At 40.6% G+C, this 25,000-nt stretch overlaps 1 protein-coding gene across 2 annotated transcripts in view; it reads right to left on the minus strand.

Annotated features, from left to right (window-relative positions):
- Nucleotides 1–25,000, minus strand: part of slc8a1b (solute carrier family 8 member 1b) — a 144,625-nt gene that overhangs the window by 30,703 nt on the left and 88,922 nt on the right. Inside the window, exons 4-5 of one of the 2 annotated variants that reach the window (XM_030070391.1) lie at nt 18,393–18,511; nt 2,863–3,011 (exon numbers count right to left, since the gene is read on the minus strand). In XM_030070391.1, coding sequence (XP_029926251.1) covers nt 2,863–3,011; nt 18,393–18,511 — 268 coding nt within the window. Of the gene's footprint in view, nt 1–2,862; nt 3,012–17,827; nt 17,938–18,392; nt 18,512–25,000 lie in introns of both variants that reach the window. The other variant, XM_030070390.1, reaches the window with a different exon arrangement.

Below are 25,000 nucleotides of genomic sequence, written 5' to 3' on the forward strand. Positions count from 1 at the left end.
ATAGAGCTGAAAGTGGAACCACCATTGATGCCAACAGAAGAAGAAGAAGAGAAACCGTAACCAGACAATGCTGCACATGTGTTGGTGTGTTTACTTTACATGTACTTGAGAGACATTGGTGAAGTAAACTAAGTTGTCTGACTGTGGGGTGAAAAGTTTCACTAACTCGTCAACATCACAAATGATTGTGCAAAGTGATTCAACTGACAAAGATGAACAACCAGATGAACCTGAGCGAAAAGCAAAAAGGAAATTTGTGAAGTCTCGGGAGGCAAAGTGTCCCTGCATCTTTGAGCTTTGAGATCGAGGCTGGCCTTAGCACTTAAGATTGAAATTCTGTAAAGTATTAGATAAAACACAAACTACAAAGAATTTTAATTGGTTACTGTCATAAAGCTTTTAAATATTCTTTTATGTCACATTTTCATTACTAAGCAGCCGGAAAACTGCCAGTGACAGCCGCTTTTAAAGGTTCCTGTTGAGCCCAGAGCATTTATAATAACACACTGCCTTATATATCCATAGCTCTGCTACTAACTTGGCTAATGCAGCATTCACTTGAAGTCGGACATTTTTTTGTCTTGTAAATTTCCGACCTGTGACAACATGACATTCACAGTGTCAGCCTGGCACAAGTGCATGTTCACGAGAAAATCTTCATTTGCTTCCATGGGGAACACCAAAGAGAAGAGTTGACACAGTGAACCCTTGAGATTTCCAAGGCGGAAAATCCAACGTGTGACGTAAAGTGAATGCAGCATTAGCCCAGCAAGCAGAAGAGGGTGGATCTATACTTGGCAATGGATCATCATAAATATGAAATAAAACCTGTTTCAAAGCACTGTCTGCAACCATTTTGATTTTGGCTGGATAATTTCAGTACGTGTTTGACTGTGCTGTGAGCTTCAAGGCTAGCAGGAGGCCGCAGCAAAATGTAAAGCTTCTCCTCACTAAAGCTAGCGCTGAGGTTGTGCTACAGTTGGATATCAACATTTTAATACAGCCTAGCTAGAAAATTCATACACACAATTCATGTTTTATTTCTCACAACATTTGAGAGGATTAAAAGTTAAAGCGTAAAACTCACTTCACTGGTCTTCTTCAGGCTCTATCTATTTCTATACTATTTCTCTATTTCTCTGCTGAATTAGACACTGTATACTGTTCCACTCCACTCGCTTCCTATGGACTGTGCTTCAGCTAACTACAGGAGTCAATTATACACAACAGCATTCGGTACACATATGCACACACACACACACACACACACACTTAAACACATAAAAGTACTTGACAAAGTATTGCAACCTGTCAAGTGGTGAGCTATTACTGGGTGTGAACTGTCTGTCTGGAGTGAGTGTGTAGGAGGAAGAGGCAGCAAAGAACATACATTGTTTCACTGGGGATTATACAGTAGCTGGTTCTCACTCTCTCTCTCTCTCTCTCTCTCTCACACACACACTCAAAACACACTGTACACACACACACACACACTACACACACAAAATATAACATGGATGGTAATTATATCTATCCTGATCTTGAGTGCTTCTATAGAAGAGGGAGGGCTAGGAAATCACACACACACACACACACACACACACACACACACACACACACACACAGTGATTACACAAGTGCCTCTTCATATAGGAGGCATTTGTGTGTGTGTGTTATGGTTCATGTTTGCGGGAGAGAGACAGTTGTGTATGTGTTTGCATGCTTTAATACAGTAAAAAAAAATATATATATATGTATCATATTATGTGCATATTATGACTGTCTCAGTTAAAACCAATATTCCATATAACCACTTGCTTATGTTTCTGTGTTCCCTCTCATAACAGCATTTACAGTTTTTGTTACAAATGGTTACAAGCATTTCTTTATACTGAGTAAACTTTTTCATTTTTTTTTTTATTAGCTTAAGAATTAATTGCTTCGGTGGCCAGTAATATAGGAAATGTATAGAATGTCTTTTTTATTATTTAAAATCGTTCCATCACAAAGCAGAGTGGTAGCTCTTTACATAATGCACTACAGTATGTGCTACAGGAAGGAATGAGTCAGAGACATGCTGCAGTAAAGTGATGCTGCAGGCTTTAGCGATGCTTCATTTTTTTTTGCCAGGGTTTTTTGGTATACTGTAATTGCAAAATACATAAAAGTAATGGAATCAACAGTACTGCAGTAAAACTGATGAAGTTTACAGTTACTGGAAAAAAAAAAATATCACCACAAGTCATGCTCATTTTCATCTGGCCACATGTTCTCATCAGCATCTCACTTTACATTTATCTTGCAAAACTGGGGGGAAAAAAATCTCTGTGCACTCTCTGATCTGCATCTCTGACATTCATCTGCTGAAATGTCCAGGAGACACGCGACTATGTGGTTTGGTGTCATACTTAAACCAGCAGTTTGGCACCATTTGTTTCTAGAACTTTCACTGCCTCTACTCAGGATTTTGAGTGGATTATTTGTGCATTGTGGTTGTGCACTTGGATTGTGTGTTGAATTTAACAGCTTTGAGAAGAGTGTGAACATGTTTGCAAAATGGATTGAAGATACATTCACTTTTGCTGGTGTTTGAGTTTGAATGAGAATTGAATTCAAGAGTGTTGAAAACTGTGGTCTGACATTGCATGTAGTGTCAAGGCAACATGCTTTACATGCAACATCAAAGACAAAGACATGCAGTGCCGCTGTGCTAACCGTGTACAGAGGTTTGAAAATGTGAACTTGGTGTTGAGAAATGCTTGTGACCAATTATTAAAAAAAAAAAAAAAAAAACTGTGATTATTGTCTTGAATTGACTGACTTGAAAGGGAGTGCAGTGCCACTTTGCTGGTTCATTCTTACCTTGAACTCATATGACTCCTCTATGATGACCTCCAGCTTGACGTGGTCTCCCAGCATGGGACGGCCCATCTCAGCGATGCGGCGCTCCTCCTCGTCTTTCCCCGTCAGCACCTCCTCTTCCTCCTCCTCCGCCTCCTTCTGCCCATCTTCTGAAAGCACAGAGAGAAAACAAGCTGTTAACATTAGAACAAAGGTAGCAGTGTGTCAGTCATGTTTTCTGGGGTAGTGTGATGGCGGTTTGATGGGGCAGCAATGACATGTGAAGGTAAAACTAAGATGGGTTGGTTTTTTTGTGGAAGTCACATCTGAATAGGAAGCCGTTGTCTCATGTTTGGAGACTGTTACCTAGCACTGGCTCAGTGTCCACAAACTATTAAAACATCAAGCCTGCCAACACAGAGGAACCTTACTTTTACTACAATGCGTACATTCAGAGCCAAGAGTCTATTCAGAGACAGCCGGGCACAGACTTAATACTGATCCTGACACAAAGACAGAGTTAGAATTCAATTAAAGTTCTCAAACTACATTTGAATGAGGAGTCACTTGTAGTTTACAGAGGTCAATTTTTGCAGTTGACTTCACACAGAGGATTCTGCTGTGTGAAATGATTTTCTTCATAAAAAAAGATTTGTGCTTTGACAAGTTTTTATTATTTTTTTTTCCAAACACAGGAGTTGAAACAGGGCCAATAAGGTATATCAGCAGTACTTTGAACTAAGCCCACTTTTCAGCAGAAAAAGTCATTGATTTTCACTGGGTATCTTCAAGCCTGAGAAATGTTTTCAGTGCTACTTGAAACTGGATTTGTAAGAAAAGACGAAACAAAAGATGGGTAGACACTATCTCCAATTTAACATAACTAATAAAAGGCCTGAAGCTATAAATGAACACAAAAAACAAGTGCATAATCTCTATGAAACAAAGTGTGTCAGTGCCACCAGCTAAAAGAAGGTCAGCTGCCAGGTTTCATCCTAGCTATGAATATTGTCACCAAATTTCATGTTGATCCAACAAATTAATTTTGAGATATGCTTGACATTGTTTTTTATGTTTATTATATCATCATAATCAAGTTTTTTTGTTGCCTAAACCTAACCTTTCTCTAACCTTAACCAGTCGTTTTTGGTGGCTAAACGTTACAAAACTGACTAAAATGCCACGACATGAAGATGTAGCCTACAAGATATGTTGATTAGAAATGTATTTGTGGTACGTCAGAAACAAATTTAATCCACAACAAAATGTTTTTCCCCTTCAATGTTGTTGAGAATGCAGTTTAGTTGTATGAGAATCATTTTCAGGAGACATTTCAAGAGTCATTTTTAAGAGACAGCATTGAGGCCCCGGTAGTAAACATATGTATTGCAGGCATCTCTTGGCCCGTTTGCAACAGGATGCATCATCCCTCCAAGTTCACTCACAAGTGGACCTGTGCTGCTGGAGATTCGCAATTTCAAATTTTGACCTCAAACGACTGCGCCCTCATTATGCCAATTAGTGCAACCAGATTTGTGTAGTCAATTTTGTGTCAATCAGAGTCAAGTGTGGCAGTTAGCCTCTGATATTTTTAAGTACATGAGCTCCAACTGCATTCATTAAAGCAGATGGGTATTAATCGTGTGCCATGTAATGTGGGTCAAACTTAATGAGACCAACTAGAAGCACGAATAAAGACACATAAAAAAATAAAACTGACACTCTACCGCTCTCCCACTCACATCATTTGGTTGAACTGTGAAATATATGTTAACGTACACAATTCATTTGCCTTGATTTCCATAGAATATCACAGAATGTCAAGAATCTGTCAATATCACCCATTTTCTCCTTTTCTCTCATTCCCTCTCCCTCTACCCTCCCCCTCTGTTTTTTCTCTTTTTTCTCTCTCTTTCCTCTTCTTTATGGTGTGTGTCTGTAACTGAAATTCATTGCAGTCTCTTAACTCACTGCAGGGATCAGAGAGAGAGATTTTCCATGGAGGAACTGATAGCCGTGCCATTGCCTCGCCACTATCGGGCAATGCATTGTGGGTCTGCATCAGCTTGAGGGTCATTTGTTCCCCTCAGTTGGCTTATGGCATGGAGATTATGGCTCACACATACACAAGCACACACACACACACACACACACACACACACACACACGTATGCACACACATGTGGATGTGAACACGTGCACAAATACATGGAAGCCCACACACATTCACACACGCTGTCTTCTTCCTCCAGATAAACTGTATCTTGAAGATGCACACAGTGTACACACACACACACACACACACACACACAATAACTACTTACTGCCTCTTGCCTCTGTGGGGGAAATCATAACCTTCATAACCTGTGCATTTCTGTGTTGTTTGTGGCCTGTTGTCACTTTACACAAAAAAGATTTCAGTTATGGCCATTTTAACTGTATCTACATTACCGTTTGCAGTTCCCTTTTAGATAGTTGGAATCCACCAAGAGCTCACTCTCCTGGTCATGCACACACACAACACAGACACACACACACACACACACACACACACACACAAACACAGTATCTAATGGTGACTTAATGAACTCAATTAACAGCCGACAGAAACCTCACGTAGGGCAAACATAACCTGACAGAACATGTTATCTGCACTCCATGTGTGTATGTGTGTGTGTGTGTGTGTGTGTGTAAATGTACCTGACCTGCTTGCCTCGTTGCTTGACTGTTTCCTGTCAAAGCTGCTCTCTGAGTCGTCTTTAATCCCCCCTCCCACAGTGCTCTCCTCTCTGCTCCTTTGCAACTCAGTTTAATAACACTGAATTGAATGCATCTGTTTGACATGAGTTACATAAAAATGCACCTAAAGCATCTAAATAAAATGCCATTCAGTACCAAAAAGAAGATGAAACTATTGCTCCCTCTCTTTCTGCCCTTGCTACACTGTTTCTCTATGGTTTTGGATATTTATCTACTTCTCTTTTTTCTTTCAGCCCTCTCTCTAGCCTCTCCTGTCTTCATTCCTTCCTCTCTCTCTCTCTCTCTTTATAACTCCTTCTCTGCCTCTGTCTCAATTTAGTTCCAGTTTAATTGCGTGAAATACAAAGGTGCTTATTGCCTAAGCAAATCAACAAACACGACATTATGCTGATTCGGCCAGCAACCGTGACATTATGACATCGACAACAAATGGCTGGATAAATTCTTATTAAAGGTGATATGTGTAGCATTAAAAAAAAAAAAAAATCAATATAGCGTTGAGTTAATTGTGATGCCATGGTATAATCAGTGTAAATAAATATGGTTATTGTCACTGCAGTGAGAGCTTATGTCACACTGGTCCCTGCTTATATCACCATTTACATGTTTTGATACTCATTTTTCGAAACTCACTTTTTGAAACGATTTCTACAGAGATTTGCCATCAGCTCCTGATGGAATACACAAAATCAACTGCACTGAGTTAAATGTTTTATCGTGTATTATAATGTAATCTTTTGTTGCTAATCTAGCACAATCACAATCTAAAGGCTACAAATCTCATGCCTTAGTGACATCCTCTGCTTTTAAGGACACCAGAAGTTCTCATCACAAGCAAGGACATGGATTAATTTAGTTGTTTTGACAGTCAGATCAGCAGCTTTGTCAGTGTGCAAGTGAGTAAGGCGTGAGTAATGATTATTTTTATTATACACAATATGCCATTTATCTTCTTGATTAATTAATTAATTGTTTGGTCCATGAAATGTCAGAAAATGGTAAAAATATGCTTATCACAGTTTCAACACAGCCCAAGGTGAAATCCTCAAATTGTTTTGTTAGAACAAACAGCTCACAGCCTAAACATATTTAGTCATGAGGGACTAAAGACACCAGAGAATATTCACATTTGAGAATCTGAAATCAGACAATTTGGAAATTTTCTTCTAAGTGACTCAAAACAATTAACCAATTATCAAAATAGCTGGCAATTAATTTAATGGTATGCAACAAATCGATTATTTGACTAATATAGCTAGATTAGATTCACTTTATTGATCCTGAATGAATCAATAAAGTAGAGTAGCTACTTGCTATTCAGTTCATGTGAGTGACCCCCGCAGTGCACAAAGGGGAATGGATTTCATAAAAGTGGACCACATATTTCCTCACTCAAAGCTTACTTCTAAAACTGTTAACCAGCAATGACTTTCCTACTTCATTTTTAGTGCTAATGTTTCTCAAAATTAAAGCCACATTTCCTACAAACTCTGATGGTGTTTCTTCCAGCATCTGTTGTTGCAGATAACTCTTTAGTTTTGTCATTGTTTACTACAAAACAACAGCTCCCTCATCCTGTTTTGTGCCCTAAATCAATCGGACAGTTTTCCCTCCAAATCACACCCTGTGGCACAGAATATAAAATGCCATGTAGAATTTTGTTTAGCAGTAATTACACTAATGTCTCACCATTTCTGTGGTAATCATTTTTGATGATAAAACTTTTAGCTTTAACAAAGTATAAATCCAGCTTTGGTCACGAGTAAATATAAAATATAAAATGCAAAAAGTTCCTTCAAACCCGTAAGCACCTGTTACGTTGGTTTGAGGATTTCATACCGAGTCTAGCCAGCCTCTTTCTTCTGCAACCTTTGAATGCTCCAGACAGTCTGTACTGCAGTCTGCTAAAATGCATGACATGTCATCCCACAGTGTTCATGAAAATGTGTTTCCCTCTGACACAAAACCAATGTGAGAGATTGCAATGCTAACTGTGTGTGGCTAATCTATTAGCAACGCTCCTGGCTGTGATGAAATGGACATAACGCTGATGACATTGTTGGACATGAACACTGTATCCGCTGCAGCTCGCTAACATCAGCCAGGCTTTGAGAAGTGCTTTCCGGTAGGATTTATTAGCTTATACTTATTTACTTATTTACAAAGGAGATGGAGATGTATCAAAAATACAGACAGGTAAGAAGGAGAATGCCGGAAATTGCAGGAGCCATACGTCTCTCCTGAGAGACTATATGCGCTCTCTAATGAAAATCTTTGAAGTCATAACAACACTGTCACAAGTCACACTCTTTTCCCACGAGGATAGAGTGTGATTTTTCATTTGGAGTAAATCACTGTGTATCTTTTCTCTAAAGTTTGTCTGTGTCTCCTTTTCTGTGTGATGTGATATGGGTTTATGGGTGCTGACAGGAGGGTCTCTCTCTCTCTCTCTCTCTCTCTCTCTCTCTCTCTGCGTGTGTGTGTGTGTGTGGCTGGGTGGAAAGGTGGGAGAGAGAGGTGGCTGGGCTTTTGCACCTTGTCATGCTTTGATAGGGCCTTGTTCCACAGAAGAGGATAGGACAGATGGAAGATGACAGATAGAGGAGGCGAGAGAGAGAGGGAGGAAAAAAGAGGAGAGGAGAAAGGAGACATGCAGAGGAGAGGAAAAGAAAGGAGACGGTAATGAAACACAGACAATTCACTGGAGGGCAGTGTTCTGCATGCGATGTCTGTGGTCTGAGTTAAAAAAGAAGAGAAAGATAGTAAAAAATGTGAAAGAAGGAAAAGGAACAAAGAGAGGAGAGAAGAAGGTGAAAGGATGAGTGGAGAGGAGAGGAGAGGAGAGGAGAAGAGAGGAGAGGAGAGGGATTTTTACACCTTGTCATGTTTGATATCTAACTCCATTGGAGGAGGGAAAGAGAAGGAGAGGAGAGGAGGGGAGGTGAAGTATTTTTGTAGACTGCCAAGACGTAAAGACAAGGCAGCAGAGGAAAGGAGAGAGGAGGAGAGGAACAGAGGGGGAGAACTTCTGCACCTTGTCAGAAGACAGGAGGAGGACGAAGAAGAGAGAAGAGGAGCGAAACTTTTTAGCTGACAGGCTTTGATGGAGTCTACGTCCACCAGGGAGGAGGACAGGAGAGGAGGGGAAGACAGAGAAACATTCATGCTGTGAGACGAGGAGGAGGAGGATTTGATTCAAGAGGAAGAGCAGAGGAAGAAAAGGAGGATGGAAAAGAGAAGGAGCATGAGGAGGAAGAGGAGGAGGCGAGAGTTTTCCATACTTTCATCACTGATTGATTTAATGGGTCTATGTTATAATCAATATCCTGCTCTCTGCCTTTATCTACTTCATGTGCTGTGTGTTTATACGCAGTTGCATCCAAATGATGAATGAAACCAATAAAATAAACATCAACGTCATGAATTTTCAATGGACATTAGTCAAAATTGATGTTAATGTTACAGGCTTATTACTGGAAAGGTGGTACAAATAAATGAATTTACATTGTTTGGTGATATGTGCCAGTGCTGATTAATATTACTATTAAGGATAATGGTGCTTTTTCACAACCAATACACACCAAATAATACATACACACTCACTCATTCATATAGACAACACAGACACCCTGACATACTGTACACACACACACTCACAGAGACAGAGGACAGAGGGAAAGGAGGAAGGGGAAAAGGGAGGACGTGGCTGTCAGACATAATCTGTCACACACGCAATGATACTGGAGTGCGAGTGTGTGTGTATCTTTGTAGGCACGTGTGATGCCATGTATGCCTCTAAGTGTATAATATTGTGTGTGTGTGTGTGTGTGTGTGTGTGTGTGTGCGTGCACGCGCTAGGGCATGGGGTGGTCACCCCTCTGCAGGGCGCTGGTGTTTTTAGCTGTTTCCCTTTTAGCGCTGTTCCTTCCTCACACTACAGTTCCTCCCGTCCAGATGACTGGCTTCAGTGAACTCTCCTCCACCTCCCGCCTGTGACTCCGCACAACCAAAGCAAAAAGCTGTGATATCGAACGGCGACCTGGCAGTTTATGAAGCATCAAGTGGGTGGAAAAAAGAAAACCTCATGTCTGACAGATACGATTGCCCCGGCGACATTTGGTGGAAAAGCCCACATAAGTAACAACATATGGATTGCAATTTACTGCACGCAAATAGCATAATGAAATTGAGAAAACTGCTCTATTTAGACGTTCTAAAGCCAAAAAATGAGTGATTTTAAATGATATATGGCCGGGTCTGTTTGTTTGGTGGATGAATCGCCAAATTTTAGAAACATAGTAAAAAATAGGGACTACATCCTGTCTTTCCATAGGAGTTTATGTTACTCAGTGTCACTCATTGTAACTCAAACATGCAGTGTAGGTTCTCAGGTATTCACAGGAACTTCAGTAACAAACTTGCCTTTAGGCGATGCCTCTGCCAGCCATTAAAATTACTGCATGTGAGGATTTTCAGCACACCACACAGTCTTATGGGATATCAGTTGATGTTTTCATGAAATTTCAGCAAATCAAGGAACCTAACTAGGATGTGTCCTGTGCTTCCAGCTGTAATGAGACAGTCCTATGTGGACACATTTGCTGAAAAATGCTACCTAACTAGAACGCTTCCTTGCAAATGAAACAGACCCACAATGCATGTCAAAGTGTTAGTATGTTAGTATGAAGCACTGAGCCAACAATCTGGGGCTGATTTTAGTGTCTTTGCTCTAATCGCTCCGTTAAGAAAATTCCAACTACTGTTTTTTTTCCGAGGTATTAAATAGAAGTCCTGTCACTGCAGTCAGATAATGAGCCTACAAGAACAACTGAACTACACTGTACTGTATAAGTGTAACACTATTTCGTTCCCCATTATTCCTGCTCTGACTAGAGCAAAAGCCTGTTCAGATCAGTATTGTAGGTGTCAGATCCTGGGCTTGTTTAACATTAAGCTCACACACATTAATCCTGTCAGCTTCTGCTCCCTACAGTAAAGTGCGACTGAAAAACAACAAAAAAAGAGAAAAACCTTGGATTATTATCTCTGCCTTAGAGGTGGTTCTCAAATATTTGAAGTACTGGGTTGATAGAAGATCAAAAGGGACCTGGTGGATTCCGTTTTTGCATTTAGAAAGAAAAGCTGACTTTACAACTCTCTGACACACACTCTCTGCTACACTCCCTGAATGCAAAAAAGGTTATTTTGGAACTCACATCTAAAGGCACAATTCACATACCAGTCGATATGAGAGAGTGAATGCATCTCTATTGGTCCCTGAGCAGGATGTTGAAAGCCTATTTGAGATGTGCCGGATTGTGCTAAAGCCTGCGCAGAAAATAAATTTGAAGAGCTTCTACCGTGCTGTCTAGCAGGAGCTGTTTCACTGAAAACAAGAAAAGATATGTGATATAGCCTACATTTGGACAAACATTTGGACAAATGACATACCGTCTGCAGATTCCCAGATATGCCAAACATGATAGAAAAAACCTAGTAGTTTTTATTTGTTTATCTATTTATTTATTTTCTGTCACTGTGTCAGCTGCTGAAATAATTCTGTCACTGGGGAAAGACCTTATGTAATCATTACAGTCATCAAATATGAATGCAGAGAGTATCAGCAAGGTAGTAGCAAAGCTTACATCCAGGGAGTAAGGCCAATTTTGGACAGCTTTTGACCAAAAATTAACTAAATTAACTTAATTAAAGGTGCAATATGTAATCAGTTACTTGCTCAACTGTGTAAATGACCATAGCACAACAGCAGGGGGTCCAAAAGTATTGTGGCTGATCTGTGACTGCTGGTGAGTCTCTTTGTATAATCTTTGCATAAAGGCAGAGCATTAAGTGCAGCCTAAAATATTTGTTTGTCTTGTTTCCTATGCTGGTTTCTTGACATGATACTGCTTGCAGCTCCTTTAAATATTTATATCTAAACACTTCTTAACTTTAACTTGTGTTGAGGTTTGAGAATATTGGCTCTAAATATGACTAATGAAATGCTATTTATCTTATACCTCTCAACCTCTTGAGTCTGCATTCAGATGCAAACTGCAGTAGCCACTAGATGGTGGCAAACTGTACTGTTCTCAAGAATTAAATTTATGCCATTTTATGCATGAGAGAATAATTTTTCCTTATTTTGTAAGCTTGTTGTTAGCTTAGCTTTGGTTAGCTACTTGGTTAAGGTTAGGAAAGAGTTATGGTTAAGGTTAGGAAATGGTTTGTGATGTTCAAGTTTAGGGAACGGTCATGGTTAAGGTTTGGAGGGGTAATGGTTAAGGTTAGGAAAATGTGATGGCTGAATCGGGTGATGATAGACATCAGAAACAGCTTTGCAATGCAACATGTTTATCCTATTAAAATGCTTAATTCAGCTTCCAATACTTTTGCTACACAGCAAAAAGTTACATGAATTTTAAAGTACATAGTCAAGGCTCTGATTTTAGGCTGTTACTTAGTGTTTATTCATATATTGGATTTCCCAAATACAGACATTATTGCCAAAACTGTTTTGCATCACTTGTCAGTGTCTAAGTTGGAGGCTGCCTGTCTATCTGTAGCTCAACATGTATAGATATTTATCAGTTGTGATATTTATATTCAAAGATGTGTTAATATATTCCATATGTGTAGAGAACTCTTTAAAAAGTGTGTGTCTGGAATTGTCTGTTGTTCATTTTTATCACTGGAGGCCCAAAATGATTGAAAATGACCAGAATTATTAATACTGGTCATTTAGTTCCATGACTTAATTGAAGGATGGGGTAGTTTTGCTCCAAATAAGATGCCTGCTATTTGAATTTTGTGACACACACTCAAATAAAAGTAGACTGTGGGCTGTTAATAAAATTATGAGACATTTTCAGAGCTTTGCTTGCAAAATAACTATTTTTCAGGGAGCAGTTTTCCTTCCAGGGAGTAAATTGGAGAAGACAATTCTAGAGGCTGGAAAATGAAATTCAGGGGCTAAAGTTTTATTTTTCTTCAGATAAAGGCTTTGGAAAGTAATGAACATATTCAAAAGAACTAAAGAATAACTCTGATTTCCGATCTCTCTCTCGCTCTCTCTCTCTCTCTCTCTCTCTCTCTCTCTCTCTCTCTCTCTCTCTCTCTCTCTCTCTCTCACTCACACACACTCATGGGCCAAGGCTATAAAGAGCTTTGCAGGGCTAATTTAGCATGGATTCATTTAACACAGGGAAAACAACCACACCAGTTCATAAAATACACTCATTAAGCACATGAACCCACTGCAGCCTTGAATGTGTGTTGTTTGTGTGTGTGTGTGTGTGTGTGTATGAGAGAGAGAGAGAGGGAGAGAGGGAGACAGGGAGAGAAAAAGTTTGAGAGAGACAGATGCTCCAATATTGTCGAACATGATGTGTGCGCGCCTGTGTGCGTTCATCTGCCTGAGTGTGTGTGCTCCTTGTATTTGTGTGTGCGTGTGTGTGTCCCGGAGGTGTGTTTGATCTCCTGACTGTGATTATGTGATATCCAGCCCTCGTCTTTGATCCCCTCATCACCATTAAACACTGCTGACGCCTGGTAAACACAAGCCGGCATTAACACACTGATAGCACTGCCTTGTCCCTGTTTGCGTTTGTGTGTATGTGTGTGTGTCTATGTGTGTGTGTGAGAGAGAGAGAGCGAGAGAGAAAGAGAGAGCGAAAGGAAGATGAAGTGCTAATATGAATGAGGGCACCCAGTAGAGTTTATAAGACTATAACACTCCCTTCACACACCCGCAAATATTAGAGAGTGCCTCTCCAGGTCCGACTCAGATTCACACACAGGCGTGTTGCATCTGGATATGATTTAGCTTGACTACATTTACACCTGACATTAAAATGCTTTAAAAACACTGGATTTGTCTGGATTTGTCTTTGCCATACACGTCACTTCCTCTGCTATTACTTAAGTCCTTTAACATCAGCATGAATCTATGAAGTGCTTGAAAAATCAAACATGGGCATGCTGCAGCTTGACAAAATAATTTAATGAACTTGAGAACCTCCTAGTGGTCCGCAGACCCACGATCATAAAAATTCAAGTGGCCTTCAGCTGTCTGTGGCAAAGGTAATTTTATTTGTTCATTTATTTAAGTATCTAAGTTTTAAGAAGTACTTCAAAAAACAAATTATTTCATGAGTATTTTTTGAGTAGATGAAAGTACAGTAATAATATTTCCATATCATCACGCCTGGCATGATGTGATAATTTAGTCTAGTTCAAAAGCAAATGATTAGTGGGCTAATATTCTAACAAAACATCAAAAACTGTCAGCAGATATAATCCATATTGTATATTACTAAGTATGTATTTGCCAGGGGAGGTGATGATGTTGCTTATTAATACGGTTTGGAGAGGCTTGGAGCAAAGGCTATTTTTTTTTTTTTTTTGAAACACAGAAATATCCTTTTTGCAGTTAAACTCTTTAAGAGCAAATTCTGTCTGAGCAGATATTGGCACTGCAACATTTTAGTTCAAGAGAAAAAAATTCAAGGAAAATTCATCACATGGACCTTTTTTTCTCTCTCAGGTAGGCCTTGAGGTGGTGCACCGCCCCTTTTAAAGGGAGCATTAAAGAAAACAGATTTTTTCTAGCCTTGGCATGGATGTTGCAGTCTGCGATGTTATTTAAGTGATGTTAAAAGATGGTGGGGGTGCTCCTTGCTACTTAACTACTTTTCTGTGGGAAAACAAGCCAGTCAGAACTGGCACCAGTTGTTTTAGCACACCTGGTCCTCATAAGAAAACAACCAATCATGTAAAATCATACATTTGCATCAGCCTGCTCAGCTTTAGCAGCCCTGTGGGGCAGCAGCCATTGGTAATGTCAGGGAGGAGGGCGGGACCACCAAGATTACGAGCCAACCAGTGGTTGGTTAATAATGAATGATTGTCCCCGGAAAGGTTTGTTAGATTCAAGCTGCAAGAGGAAACCTGGAAAATAAGTTAGCTAAAATTAGGGGAGCACTGATTTATAGTTGGAATATCAGTATTGGCCAGTATTGGCCTTGTTGACTTCCATCAGCCAATAAGATGACATTCAGTCATAAAAGTTAGTCTGGTGATGTACAAAACAACAAAAAGTCGATTTTTCTGCAATGCTGGCCAAATTAATGGTTATGATTGTGTCAAATCTTTCTCAGACTTTCCAAACCTCATCATCTGACATTGAGATTACCAAGCAAGAAAGTAATTTTTCCAATATATCTGTTAGCACGTGAATGCAGACAGTTTAGTACAGCACACTCTCTCTCTCTCTCTCTCTCTCTCTCTCTCTCTCTCTCTCTCTCTCTCTCTCTCTCTCTCTCTCTCTCTGTGTATGTGTGTGTGTGTGTGTGTGTGCATGTTTGTAGGGTAGTGAAAAATAGAGAGATGGAAAATCTTGTGTTTTTACAAATTTATATTAGATTAGACTGGAAGAGAAAAAAGTGGGATATGAGCAGCTGGGATGAGATAATGGATAAACACAGTGGAAAACAGATAGAATGACGCAAGCATGCAACTGAAAACACACACACACACACACACACACACACACACACACACACACAGACACACACAGATACCAGATACACACACACACACACATATACCAGCAAAAACACGTACTGTAGAGCAGCCTTTCAAATAAGCAGCCACATCACACAACTTTTCCCTGCATTTGAATTTTTAAAGATGCTCCATGTAGCATTTTAACATCAATAAGTCATTAGAGCATTCCCTCTGTGACACACATATAATTGAGACCATGGAGACCTAGGTGCCTGTGTTAGCTTCTGCACTGCATTTCAGACTAAGTGCAGCAGGGTCGGATTTGCAGGAAATCTGCTCTATTGCTTTACGGCACAAAACAGGAAGTAAAAGCTTTCAGGGTTTGTGACTTTCTGATTCAGATCAACACAGCAGGACGGTCAGAGCAGTGGCCATTTTTATGTGAAACATTCTGGTTGTTTGGCTGTAACTATTCACTATTATCTGCTACTTTTAGCAAATATCCACAGAAAAACATATCAAAAAACATATGGCAACATATAAGCAACATATACAAAATGTTGCTTTGGGGAATTTTGCTCAGAGGGTTTAACAAAAGCTGCCAAGTTAAAGCTTCTGAGTTTGAGAGGGTTAATAGAAGCAAATGTTGCTACTCCAACTCTTTATAGATTTTATTTTTTTTTAATCCAATTTTTTAAAAATCATATCTGTACACTTCTTTGAAGGCAACTTTTTTAGACAGGATGCATGTGTTGGTAGCCATTAAACTCTAATACCCTTAGGGATTGTGGAAGTGAATGTGATGATGATGATGATAATGATGATGTATCTCACATGTTGGGTTTACACAAGTTGACACATGCTTTTATGTAATGCTGTATACCAGCTGCAAAAAAAGTGCCCACTGGGACAGATTAAGTTAAAAGCTGAACTTGAGGATGTTCTTTACTGGAATTATGGAGACTTAAAAGTCATTTTGTGTCAAAGCTATACCGTCCAGCTTTATGAAACACACTGACAGAATGTGTGACATGCTCCGACACCAATAGAGAATGGATCCTGAAGTGAGAAAAGCCGCTGGCCCGATGAGAGCGAGGCAAGAGAAAAAGATGGCTGAAGAGAGGAGAGGAGGAGAGGTGTGACCCTCACTGAGTTTGTTACACAGACCTCTGAGGAGAAGCAGAGGGGAAGAGAAGAAAAAAAGGGAGGGAACGACTAATAAGTACAAAAGGGGAGCAGAGGAAGCACTCCGGTGTGTGTTGAAGCTGAATCCCAAATCAACAGGCCTGTTAAAACACCACCGATTAGGGAGCGAGGGAGAAGAGGAGGGCATGGCATTTTAGCGATCGTGTCAACAAGTCAGCAGGAAACTTTAGACCATGGAGAGATAAAGTGTAGGCCTAGTGAGCGAGGCATAGCTCTGTCTTTTATTGCTGGTTTCTACGCCATCATAGAGGGCTTTGGGTCAGGGATGTGCTGTCATGCAACATGAAGGGCTGAGAGCCTGCAGGTTTTTTCACTCCGACCAAATACTACAGCAAGTCATTTCACTGATTACTTCCTCCTCTCTGGTGGAAGGTGTGAAATTCAGTGAAATCACCTGCTGTTAGTTTTGGTTGGAATGAAAACCTGCCCTCTTGACCCTCCATCACACACAGTTGCACCTCCCTACTGTAAAGTCCCTTCCCTGGTTGCCTGTCAGAACTGATTTTAAAGTGGTAATCCACTGATTCCTGGTTTTTCTTTTTTCTTTTGGTCATTCCTGTTCATGTTTTGCTGCAAATTCATCGCAAAATCTGTAATCGTTCCGTTTCTGCTAAGCACTCACTGCTGCACTGTTTGATCTTAACCTCTTATGCCCCTGCATGTGTCAAAATGGTCGCACTTTGGTTAAGTTTAGGTACCAAAAACACTTGGTTAAGGTTAGGTTAAGGTTGAGGTTAAGGTTAGAGGACCTGGGACATCGTGGTAACAGTGATAAACATGCAGAAACAAATTACAGCCAGAAACGAACCCCCGACTTGATCTCTCATCTCTGGGTTGAAAGCCCTGTGTAGCGCTTTTGATGCTATAGCACGTCACCTCACTTCCCAGCACACCACATTGTTGTTATTTACACGACCACTAGAGGTCGCTTGACTTTAAAATGTAAACCCAGGTTGTAATAAGCTGCATGTTCAAACAAATGTGGTTGTTTTTTGGTGGAGGGCAGCCTTGAGTGGCGATCGCTTCTCCTGCTAACTACCGAGTTCTTCTATTTATCCTGAAAAAATGTATCATTTATTGTGCGACAGTTATATTTAAGTTCATTTGCAAAAGAAAAAAGAAAAAAGAAAGTAAAAACAGAGGTCTAGAGTTGTATCAGTTTCTGATAAAACCTTGTTTTTTCCACATAATGTCACACAAGAATATCCTACTTGTACGCTAACTGATAGGCGATACTGACTTTTGCGACGAATGTTTAGATTCTGGATTCAGCAAATTTTTTCACATTTTTTCAACAGTGCATTTACCTATTTTTGAAAATGAACTCATTTATTTGAACCTCATTTATTTATCTGAAAATGCAAAGGGTAATGGTAAACTAAGTGTAATTAACTCCCTTTCCTAAAGCATTATGTTGTTTTAAACAAACGGGTCAGGGGCTGGCCTGCTGATTCGGGATCCAATGTCAATCAAACTCCTAGCGTGCATTCTCAGTGCTGATTGGCTGTCACACCTGTCCATCCCCTCCCGCTGCGTATCCACTGGGGGGCCTCAAGCAGCATGTAGAAGGAGGCCTGCTTGTTGTACTCCTCCCGGTCTAAGATCCTAATGGTTATGGTCTTCCTGTATGAGACACACACACACACATACACACACACATAGAGGGAAGTGGTGAACATGCATGGTTAACACACTGGTGAGATTCATGTACGAGCACACAAATACACGCACACACACACGCACACACTCAAACACACGGTGGGGTGGCGTGGAGATGAGGTGACCCACATCCTGCAGCATGTTCACCCCCACACTGAGAACACATCAGGAGGAGATTAGCTCAGATACTGCTGTGTGTGTGTGTGTGTGTGTGTGTGTGTGTGTGTGTGTGTGTGTGTGTGTATAAGAGAAAGAGTGAAACCAAACAGAAAATGAATGTGAAATATATGTGCACATGTACATCCGTTTCTGCACTCTCCTCCTCATGTGTCTTCATGTAGCGCGAACATGCTGCCTGTGTGGTGCAGTGGATACTCCGGGGTCACGGGGTCAAAGGTCACGGCATCCGGGGCTTGAACCCCCGTGCTGACCTTTGGTGTCATTGGTCTCCACCAGGCGAGGCTCTCCGATCTCCAGGTAGAACGTTTTGTTCTTCTCGTACTCTTCGTCGTCGATGATTTTCACCTTGATGGTTTTACTGAGGAGGAGGAAGGGAGGAGGGAAAGAGGAAGAGAATGGAGAGAAGAGAAGGAAGAAGAGTAAGGAAACAGCAGGCTGGAAACCAGAAAAACCAGGAGGAAGAAGAGCAGTGCGTTCAAGGTTTTCCACAAGCATCTTGGAGGGACACTTTAAAATCCTAGCTCAGTTTGAAAAAGCATCAGATTGTGTGTAAATATGCTCACACTGAATTAAAGATGAGGTATAATTGAGATTATCCTCCTGACTCCTGAAACGTCACTAACGCAGGGTAGAAAGGCAAATATTAAACCTTTAAATACCCTTTTAAAGCTACTTTAATCATTTAGGATTTAAGATGGAAAAAACAGCCTATTTCTGATTCAAAACCAGTGTAGGTGATGATCCTGAAAATGGGCGCTACAAGAAATCAACTGCTAAGCAACAGGATCCAAGTGTGTGTGGTAAAGTATACAATGGAAAAAAAAATAATAAAACTTTCTGCATCTTACACAATAAAGTCTGTTATGTAATGGTTTAACAGTGCAGGAAAGACATTTTAAAGGCCATAAATTTGAGTAATTCATTTTAAGACACTTTCAGACTTTTTAAGGAGCTTCACATCCTCTTTGATGCCACAATCTGTAATCTGACAGCACCCAGCCTTACAGAGGATGGATTCCCACAGCCAGAGCAGCATGGATTATTTGCTACAGCCGCCAGCCATCAGCCACATGCTCAATAATGCCGGCCGTGGCTGGATAGTATGTCAACTCTATCAGCCATTTGGCAGGTGAGCAATAACGGCCAAGTTTTAATCCCCTCTAATAATTGATGTGGCACATAAAATGGTGACAGTGACACTTTGGGATCCAGCAGCTTCTGTGGTTGACTGAGCTACTTTCTTTCCCCGGATTTGACCCACTTCGACTATCTATTACACCTGGATCCTAGTGTGAAATTAAAATTACATCCCTTCAGATCTGTGTTGGTCCAGGCTCAGCCAGAAGACTATTTCTGTCTGACTAAGATTAAGAAAAAAAAAAAAAAAAAAAAAAAAACTTCTATTTTTGGCAAATAGTAATATATACGTTAAAACTGTCTTTCACTTATTAATTGTTTTCTGACCAGAATCCCAAAATATGACAACTAAATCTAAATGCACATCAATGAGAAATCTGACTAGATTAAGTAATTCATTAAGTGTATTGTATGATGTGTGATTGATGTATGACTAAATGTACTTTTTACACATATATGTAAATAAAAAAAAAAAATGTTTTCCTGCTTGTGATGCTTGCGGGAATCCAGACAGGAAAGGACAGTCATCAATGTGGGTTACAATTCACCATCAATTCAGCCAATCCAGGATGTGGACATTGTCATTAAAACACTGAAAAATACTTCATTTCAGAATAAGGCTGAATGTCTGACCAATATTTAACCAATTAAGAAATGACAAAAAAAATACTCTTTTGGTTGATGAATGTCACTTTGCTTTCACATTTTCAGCTGAATATCAGGTGAATTGATCCCAAGTTTTTAAAGATACCATGCTAGAATCATGCATTCAAGTATATAGCAGAGAGTGGCACTTCAGAAGAACAGGAGCTCATACAAGATTACAAGAAAACAGACAGGAAGACTGAGCAGGAAAATGGTGATATAAAAAGAAAGTCGTCTGCTGCTTCAACAACTGAAACAAGCGCAACCGCTCCTGCCACATGTTGATGCGTGCCACAGTGGAAACAGGTTACACACCAACCAGCTCTACATGAAGCTCAGCCTCGCTTACTGTCCACATTTGAGTTGGCTGCACATGTGCTTTATCTCTTGGCAGATTCTCTGTGAAAAACCCAGGAGCTTTACAGTTGAAGTCCCATCACGGACAAAGCCCAGTATCTTCTTCCTGCTCTGCTCCTCCAACCAAGCCTTTAAATCTCTAATTAATTACCAAACAACAGTAAGTCAGTGAGCAAAATCTAAAAAAAATGTCCTGTCACTGAAAGAGGACTGCTATCACAAAAACTTCAGCCATGTGTAGGAATTACGATTGACTAATAAAATACTCCAGTAAGTGTGTGTGTGTGAGAGAGAGAGAGAGAGAGAGAGAGAGAGAGAGAGAGAGAGAGGGAGAGAGAGAGAGAGAGAGAGAGAGAGAGAGAGAGATCTCACACAAGGCAAGAGACTGTATAGAATGGGTGTGACTGTGTATTTATTTTGGCTTTGAGTCATATTTGGACGAGAAACTAATGTGTTATCCGGGGTCACAGGGATATAGAGTGGGATCCAATGTGTGTGTGTGTGTGTGTGTGTGTGTGTGTGTGTGTGTGTGTGTGTGTGTGAGAGAGAGAGAGAGAGAGAGAGAGAGAGAGAGAGAGAGAGTGAGAGAGAGAGTGTGTATGTGTGTTTCAGGTCTAGAACAAAATCTAGATTCTGATCCAAATCTACTATAGGCAATGATGAAGACAGCTGATAGACTACTCATAATCTGGCAAAGGGTAGGAAGGGGGAAAACACACACACACACACAGTGTGAACTTGTATAACCCATTATCTCCAATCACAGACGCACAACCTGTTTCAAGCCATCAACTGTCCATGTGATTTTAACACTTGAATACACTCTTTCTTGTTTCAGCTGCCACTGGAAAAGTATATGAGTGTCAGGAATAGTATCAACCACATTACACACACACACACACACACACACACACACACACACACACACACACACAAAACTCTCCACTGTGCACAAACAGCATGCCTCATTTATCTAAATAGGGCACACACACAGCCTGCTAATCTATTAATTACACCTTTTATTAATGTGCTCTGTGTGTGTGTGTGTGTGTGTGTGTGTGTGTGTGTGTGTGTGTGTGTGTGTATGGGTGCGTGTGAGCAGCCTACAAATTATAACTTGTCATAGAGATGATGTAGATGCACCAAGGGTTAATCGATTAACTGCACACAGATATAACAATCACGTGGTTGGGGCTACCCTAATAAACAACACAGACACGTACACACGCTCACACGCACGCACGCACACACACACACACACACACACACACACACACACACACACACACACACACATGGCAGGGGTTAACTCATTACACCACAGGGATCAGTCCATTTATCACTGTCCCATAAGAGCAGATGGAGAGCAGTTTGCAGCCTCTGGCCTGCAGAGGCTCATGAGCAACGTGCAGTCAGTGAACATCCACAGACGGGCCGCATGATCCAAGCAGAGGGGAGGGAGCAATGCCCTCAGGGTGGCGCCCTTGAGCAAGGCATTCAACCTCCCAGCTGATGCACTGGGGCTGCTCAGACGTTCAACTGTAGGAGTCTGGCTGGACAGTGGCAGTGTGGGACAAACATTTAAATACTAGTACTGATAATACTGCTGCAGCTACTAATACTGTTACAACACAACCACCACTAGTACTGCTCCAACTAGTACCACTGCTGCTACTATCACAACTGTTAGTAGCAGTACAACAACTATTAATACTACTACCACTACTAAAACTACTATTACTGTTACTACCTGTACTGATACTGTGTTGAGGTTTGAGGACTAAACACTGTCTGGTTGATTAAAAAAAAAAAAAATCCCACCTACTCTTTATCTCTGGATGTTTGAGAATTGATGGTTGTTGTTATGGTTGTTTCCCACGTTGGGGGACAATAAAGTTGACTAATGTAAATGTAATGTAATAAGGTTTAAAACAGGAAGGAAACAGTCTGAAATCAATAATCAAACAGTGATGAATCAGCGTAATGGAAGGTCAGGAAGCCTGAAGCTGGCAGATCTCACATACCATCATACTCCCCCACACACATGCACACACACACACACGCATGCACGCCTGCACGCGCACACACACACACACACAGGCACGTGCATATTCATACCAACATACCCACACAGACAGCATCACCACATATTTGTCGACTGTATTCATTATCTCTGTCGCTCTCTTTTTTTCTCTCTTCTTACACACACACACACACACACACACACTCTCACACATGTACACACTTCCCTCAACTTGATGACAAACATGTTGGCTGTACAGTACACTGTCGCGTTGTCATGACAACCCAATGTTTGGGTAACCAACAGGGGTGGAGGAGATTGTTTCCAGACCAATGATGTGTGTGTGTGTATGTGTGTGTGTGTGTGTGTGAGGACAAGTGAAAGTGTGTTTGAGAGATACAGAGAGAGGATCAAGTGTATACACTAACATGATTTGTGTGTGTGAGAGAGAAATTCAGTGTATACACTAGAGTGAATGTGGTTTGTGTGATGTGTGTGTGTGAGATGTGTGTGTGTGTGTGTGTGTGTCTCTGTGTGTGTGTACGTGCGTGCGTGCATGCGTGTGCGCGTGCATGTGTGTGTGTGTGTTCGCAATGCAAAAGTTCACATGATAGAATATGAAGGTTGGAATGTGATGTGCGCCAGGAAAAAGGTGACAATGGCACATGGAATGTGAAATTCACACTCACTCTCTCACTCTCACACACACTTGCACACACACACACACACACACACACACACACACACGCACACATATAGCATCACACTTGCAATGAATTCACAAATGCATCATGTAAGCATGCTTTCACACCCACACACACAAAAAGCATCATAGTTGCATGAATTCACAAATGTACCTTACATCCGTTCACACAGACACACACACATACACACACACACACACACACACACACACACACACCCACACACACAAACTTTGCTCCAGGGGCCAGTGTGTGTGTAAATCTGTCTGTGTGTGTTTCCAGAGAGTTGTCCTCTATTTGACCGTGTTAAAAAGCCTAAAACACACAAGAGAACATCTGAGCAGCTGCCATAGATACACAGTCCTCCTCCTCCTCTTCCTCTCTGCTCAGACTCGCTTTCATCCGCTGTTCCTCTATCCTGGATTTTCATAAACAAGACCCTGTGCTTCCAGCCTGGCGCTGCTGGAAAACACCAGTCTGCCGACATCACACACAAGTGTGTGTCTCTGGGAGAGCGGAAATTCCCGTAACACTTTCAGCATTTGGCCTTGTAAACCAGTTCATCCAAAAAGCCTTCATAAATACAGAAAACACACTGAGATCAGCCAATAGAATCAAAGACGAGCCAACGGACCCTTTAAAACCCTTAACCCTTTCAAACCTGACAAGATTCGCTTGATTTCTTTCAAAAACATGAGGACAAAGGCGATGAGCAACAAGAACTTTCTGCAAAAGTTGCAATAAATTAGGAAAAAGTGAGCAACAAAAATGTCCTGACAATGAAAAAAAGTAAAAAAAAAAAAAAAAAAATCAAACAAGGAAATGATCTGAAAGTAAGGAACAAAAAAGATCTGAAAATAAAAAAAAAGGTAAAACAAACAAACAAACAAAATAAATAACCTAAATATTAGCCTAAAAAGATTTTTTTCTCCTGTAACACACTTAAACACATAATTGCAATAATTACAAATATTGTTTTCTGCACATTTTACCCCTTTTTTTTTTTTTTTGGTCATTTTCTAATTAGTCTGTCTCTGTGTCTCTGTCTCTCTCCTATTTCCTAATTTCTTGCAAATTTTCAGGTCATTTGTATGTTGCTCATTGCCTTTTTCCCCACATGTTTTTTGAAAGAAATCAAGCTGGTTTGCTCGGCTTTCAAAGGGTTAAATGTTGTGAAAGGCATTTTTACGCACAAGAAATCTGACACCCAGCTGTGTTTCAGAGGGTTAATGAAAACGTTAACGTTAGGTGTTCTCAGCTCCTCATCTCATCAGCGGATAGGCAAACACATTCACCAAGACCAGAGGAAAGTGCTGGAAATGTGATCCCATTCCACAGGCAGAGTGACATCCAGAGGGACCATGTCTGAGAGAGTGAGGGAGACCGAGACGACAACTTGTGTTTTCCAACCACATGAAAAAATATGAAGCCAAAATATTACAAACATACTGACTGTCCAGCCATCTGAGGGATGATTTAGAGCCCCGTCACCCATGGGAGTCCCCGGTTACAGCTTTATTATTAAAAACTAGTTTAGCTATTAATTGCTATAATTGCTAATAATATATCCATTTAAAAACAACAGAACATGATTAAATTGGCGTTTAAATCATCCATTTAATAAAACTGTGATTTTTTCCATTAAATATGCAAATAAGTGTGTGGGTGTGTGTACTTGGGTGGGTGGGTGGAATAATGTGGCTCAGTGCCAGCTGACATTTTTTCAAGGCAGTCCGATCTACATGACCCAGATGACACAAGCACTGTGTGTGTGTGTGTGTGTGTGTGTGTGTGTGTGTGAGTGTGTGTGTAGCGTGATTATACCTCTGTTACCACTGTTATTTTAATGTCCATTAAAAACATTACATGTTGCATCACATGTTGCACACAAACCTCAGTCTCTCTCTCTCTGTGTTTGTGTATATGTGTGTGTGTGTGTGTGTGAGTGAGAGAGAGAGAGGGAGAGATAGAGAGAGAGAGA

The sequence above is a fragment of the Myripristis murdjan genome, chromosome 15, assembly GCF_902150065.1.
Source record: "Myripristis murdjan chromosome 15, fMyrMur1.1, whole genome shotgun sequence".
In the NCBI taxonomy this organism is placed as follows: domain Eukaryota; kingdom Metazoa; phylum Chordata; class Actinopteri; order Holocentriformes; family Holocentridae; genus Myripristis; species Myripristis murdjan.